This window comes from Penaeus vannamei, chromosome 21, assembly GCF_042767895.1.
Source record: "Penaeus vannamei isolate JL-2024 chromosome 21, ASM4276789v1, whole genome shotgun sequence".
NCBI classification, from domain to species: domain Eukaryota; kingdom Metazoa; phylum Arthropoda; class Malacostraca; order Decapoda; family Penaeidae; genus Penaeus; species Penaeus vannamei.
In genome coordinates, this window is record NC_091569.1 from 28,409,043 (window position 1) to 28,414,042 (window position 5,000).

At 38.4% G+C, this 5,000-nt stretch overlaps 1 protein-coding gene across 1 annotated transcript in view; it reads right to left on the bottom strand.

The window, feature by feature from the left end:
* Window positions 1–1,862: 1,862 nt before the first annotated feature.
* LOC113817914 (oxytocin-neurophysin 1) overlaps window positions 1,863–5,000 on the bottom strand; it is a 4,978-nt gene continuing 1,840 nt past the window's right edge. Inside the window, exons 2-4 of the mRNA XM_027370037.2 lie at window positions 3,346–3,473; window positions 2,695–2,905; window positions 1,863–2,457 (exon numbers count right to left, since the gene is read on the bottom strand). Coding sequence (XP_027225838.1) covers window positions 2,360–2,457; window positions 2,695–2,905; window positions 3,346–3,471 — 435 coding nt within the window. The 5' untranslated portion in view covers window positions 3,472–3,473 and the 3' untranslated portion in view covers window positions 1,863–2,359. The remainder of the gene's footprint in view (window positions 2,458–2,694; window positions 2,906–3,345; window positions 3,474–5,000) is intronic.

Consider the following 5,000-nt stretch of genomic DNA (forward strand, 5'->3'; position numbering starts at 1 on the left):
CTATCCGCCGTCTCTCTTTTCTCTTTTCTTTCTTTTCATTCTCATTCTCTATACTTTCCTTCCACTTATTACTTTCTTTCGGTCAGTTTGTCCTTTTATAATTCAGTCTAGGGTTGCTGGTGTGGATATTTCTTCGGCTGTATAAATAAGTTAAAGATTATTGAGGTGTATATTCGTTTTGTAGTTTCCATTAATATTTATTCAGGGTGATGGCGATAAAGTAGGGTCTAGTAAGTCATCGTTGCCCCACAGATTTTGTCAGAAATGCAAAATGTCATAAAAGGAAATATCACAATTCGATTGCTAGATTAATAGTTCCGGTTAAAAATTGTGCCTTAAGGAGACCGTCTAGTCTTTTTCGCCATTTTTCGCCCATCTTGCCGAAATTGAGTTAAACACATTTCCAAGGAGTTCCTCGGCCCCCGCTTCTCCCCTGAAAATTTCAAGGACCGACCGCTGTTTTTTAGGTGGTAGCAGCCCTTTTCGATGTCGACCGAAATATTATATTTTTACGTATTACCTTAGAAAATCGACAATTTGACGTAATGATTAGAGAATAAAAAAGGAGGTTATATTCTGAAAACTTATTAAATTTCACGTAAGATGAGACCAACCTTCAATTTTTCGGAATAATTTAAAAATCTGGCAAGCGTCCAAAAACAATAACAAAAAATATTTTCACACAAATAAATAAACATGATATGCCGCTCTTTTGTAGCATTTTACTCCTTAAAAAATTATTTTTTTTTATGCTGGTAGGATTATAGGATACTTTGTATGACACTGGTATAACCATGACAAGACTATAGACCTAATAAAAGTCTATGACATTTATAGACAGTGGATTGAATTGCATATCCGTTTTTGTGTTGTTGTTTTTTTAGCTATTCTGTATATGAATCACCAATAGGAAAGCTAATGCTAAATACCAAGACCAGCTTTATCTTCCCTGTGGATCTGCGAATATATTGAATGAAAATGTTTGTCTTCATTTACAGAATGCAGAGTTACCATTAACTATTTATTGCGTGAGAGCATCCTTTTGCCACAAAACTATTACCTTAAGTATGCCTCTCATCCTACTATCATTGATCATGTCAAATTAAGTTTCCTCGTCTGTTATAAAAGCCCTAGGTATATTGTACAGTGAAAAATGTTAACCTTTTTACGCTGGTATTGCCAAAAGATATTTGAATATATTCATTTCATAGTTTTCTTCAATGTATGAATTTAATCTGGCAAGCACTTTTGGTGTAAGTCGCCCATATGCAGTGCGCCTGGCCACAAAATCAAATTTGAATCAGAAAAAAACGCGGGAAGGTTTGATGACGTCACCAGGCGGTAGACCGATGCTGCTATCCTGCATTGCACAGAATCGACCGAGATTGACATAGATTCGGTTGACTGTGGAAGTAACTGAGGTGTAGGAGAGCATGTTTGGAGTGAAATACTTTTAGCATGAAGCATAAAATTCAGATGATCCAGCAGTTTCATCAATCAGACAGAAAGAGAGACGGAATTCATATATGAATTATAGAAATCAAAGAGAAAATGGGAGGACAGGCAGTTTGTGTCTGGTAACACTATCAACACTTCCCGATCGCAATATTTGTTTTCAGTCCACGAAACACCTAAAAAGTTGTCGTGAATCCTCGACAACTAAAATATGATGTGAATCAGAACACGATTTCGTATTGTTAGTGGTGGTGGTGAATGTCACTGCAAACTAGGACATCGAGAAGATAATATATAATTCTGCTTATTGCAGAAAGAAATAGAGATACTGTTGTTGTTCAGGTTGATAACATAAATTACTAATGGCCGAAAACAGATAGGTGATATGAAATGTTTGGAAACAAACACGTAATAATCTTTCAGACCATCGCATTGCTTCGACCATGCATCAAGATACCTGGGTGAAATAACTGACCACGATAGCAAGATAGTTTCATTTATTCAACCATGTAAACACATATCTGACGCCGAGTTGAGTCCCCCGAGAGAGCGCGGAGGAGGAGGGACATCCAGCCAGCACCACAGGAGAGCAGAGGACCTTCCCTCCTCACACCCCTGCACGGATTCTAAATCTAACACGCTAAACAACCTTAGAATCTAACACTATGTAGTCATGTTTCTGAGCTTCGTCGTTGACATGTATACCTAAGGGATGATAATATGGTATAATTTATTGACCATTTTCTCGTGGCAGGCTATTTTAATAACTGTGTGTGTTGTAAGGACCGAGTTGGGGGAAAATGATAAATAAATAAGTCTGTGACAGGTACGAACGACGCTACCAAGAGGTTTCACGTGTCCGGCACTCTGACGTGGGTGACCTGGGTTGACCTGATAGGCCAGATCAGATCCTCCATTGAGCTTCGGTTAGAGTGTCTAACAGGGAGTATCGGTGTCTGTCCACGCCCTCGATCACGCAGTTGATGTCGAATTCACACTTCACTGGGAAACGAAGAAGGATAGTGGTATTATTCATTAGAATAGCATCTAATTTAAGCATTTATCGAGAACTTGCACTCGGGAAAACCTTAACTTTGGGAGTCGTATCGCTTACGATTTGGAGGGGAATAAAATGACGACAACGGTGATGTTCTAACACCTAATAACTAACCTTTGAACTGATCATTCACCATGAAACCGTTTGGCCAAATAGAGTTCCAAGAAACCATGAAAAGCTACCTTCAGTGCAGCAAACGCCGGAGGAAGCACAGCGCCCCTCACGCTGCCTCCCGCACGCCTTCAGGTCGTCGTTGCTGCAGGTCACAGGCACCAGGTTTTCGCTGCGGCACAGGAAGGCCTCGCGGGTCCCCATGTAGCAGCCGATCTCAGGTCCGCAGCAGATGTCGGGGCCCATGCAGCGGCCCTGCAGTCCCGGGCCGCACTGTGCGCACTGCAGAGGCGGCGAGGTGGGGGAGGAGTTGAAGGATGGCGGGAAGAGAAGATTTATATTGTTATTTCTTTTTCAACAGGCTGCGGATTCTTCGTAGATGCATAAAATACATATTGTTTGGTTCAAAAACATGACATCTCGGTCGCAATTGTTGCCAAAATCATCAATCAACGGCAATCGTGCACTTTTTATATCATTTTAGGTCCACATTGTCTCTACCTACCGTGCAGATAGCTGAGATTAGATAAATTTATTTAAATATATAAAATTTTACTAACAGTAAACATAAAAAAACAAGGATTCTAGCCTTTATAAGTCCATCCATGAATATCCAGATACCAAAAAAAATTAAACATGAATCCTTATCTTCAGAGTACAAAACTACCCTCCAGAGCCGCCAGCTTGGGCGTTCGAGGCCGAGCTCTCCGGCGCCTCCTCACCGTGCGAACGCTGCCCAGCTGAGCCGAGGGCGAGGAGCGCTTCCCGCCGGGGGGGCAGTTGGTGATGAAGCAGGCCGTGCCCGAGCCGAGCAGGAGAGCCATCGCCACCACCGCGCTGATCTGCATGTCTGCCAGGAGGAGAAGCGGGATGGGACACACACACATACACACATATATGTATTTATATTTGCACACACACACACACATATCTATATCTACGTCTATCTATCTATCTATCTATCTATATATATATATATATATATGTATGTATATATATATATATATATATATATATATATATATATATATATATATATATATATATATATATATATATATATATATATATATATATATATATATATATATATATATATATATATATATATATATACACACACACAAAGAGAGAAAGAATATCTATCCATCTACATCCGGAGTGGGGTATAGAGATAGATAAATAGAGAGAGAGAGTGGTAATTCGTTTTTAATTATCGTAAAGTTTAAGAATGATGAAACACGCTGTCTATCGAAAACTGCTCCGGGAATGAAATCATTATCAATAAAATCTCATTGATTTAGATGTATAATGTTTCCTTGTCTCCTTTCCCCTTATTCTCAAAAGCTGTTGAAGAGGCAAATACAAAGAATATTTTGGCTGCAATGTTAGCCACATACTTCCTATATTATTCCAGACAATAAAACATTATTTTTTTGTCTACACTTTGTCGGTTTAGACTATCAGATGGATTAAACCTTAGATGCATGTCACCTTAAATGCCATACACATGCGTTGATGTCTGTAATATCATTCATCTAAATATACAAACACCTTTTTAAAAAAATCTTCAGACTGCAGTATATAGATGATAGTCAATCAAAAGATAATAAGAAATTTAATGATTTTCATGTAAACGGATTTTGAAGAACATTGGAAAGCTTATCTTTCACTTTGTGGAGCGAAAGTTGCGGCATGAAATGACTCGCAATGGCACGCAAGAACCTCTATTGGTGTATTTTTTGCTTTTATATTCGCATAACACTTTGTTCTTTCGTTTTGGGCATGTATGTGTGTGTGTGTCTATGTGTGTGTGTGTTCAGTTGGAATTCATGATAAATGTTGAACCGTATTCGTGTTGGCAAATGTTAAAAAATTATGAATGAAGACGAATATCTTCACAATACGTGATATATTTGACGTTTCGAATAGGGAAGATTTTTCATTCTCCTTCACACCTTTTCTACATGACTGGAAATGTGCCCCAGTCCCGTTCGGTACAATGAAAAAAATGAGAATAAAGTATATAAAATGAAAATAACAATAATAATTCGTTGAGTACCAAGTTTTCCAAGCGTATTACACAATCCGTCTCCAAATAGTACGTAGAGTATAGAATTCGCACCCACCGTTATGTAGAAAGATGAAAAAATCGACCCAAAATCCGTATAAATTAAAAACAAGAAAAAAGGAAAAATTGACCCCAAATCCTTATAAACGCAAAACAAGAAAAAAAAAGAAAAAAAATCAATCGATGATAAATGAATCAAATGGAAGATATCGCCCCCAAGCACAGACCTTCACATGCCACAGTACCCCTTTAGTAAGGTCACAGGCGCCAGATAAAAACAGTGGACTTAATGTCATGTTTCAAAGG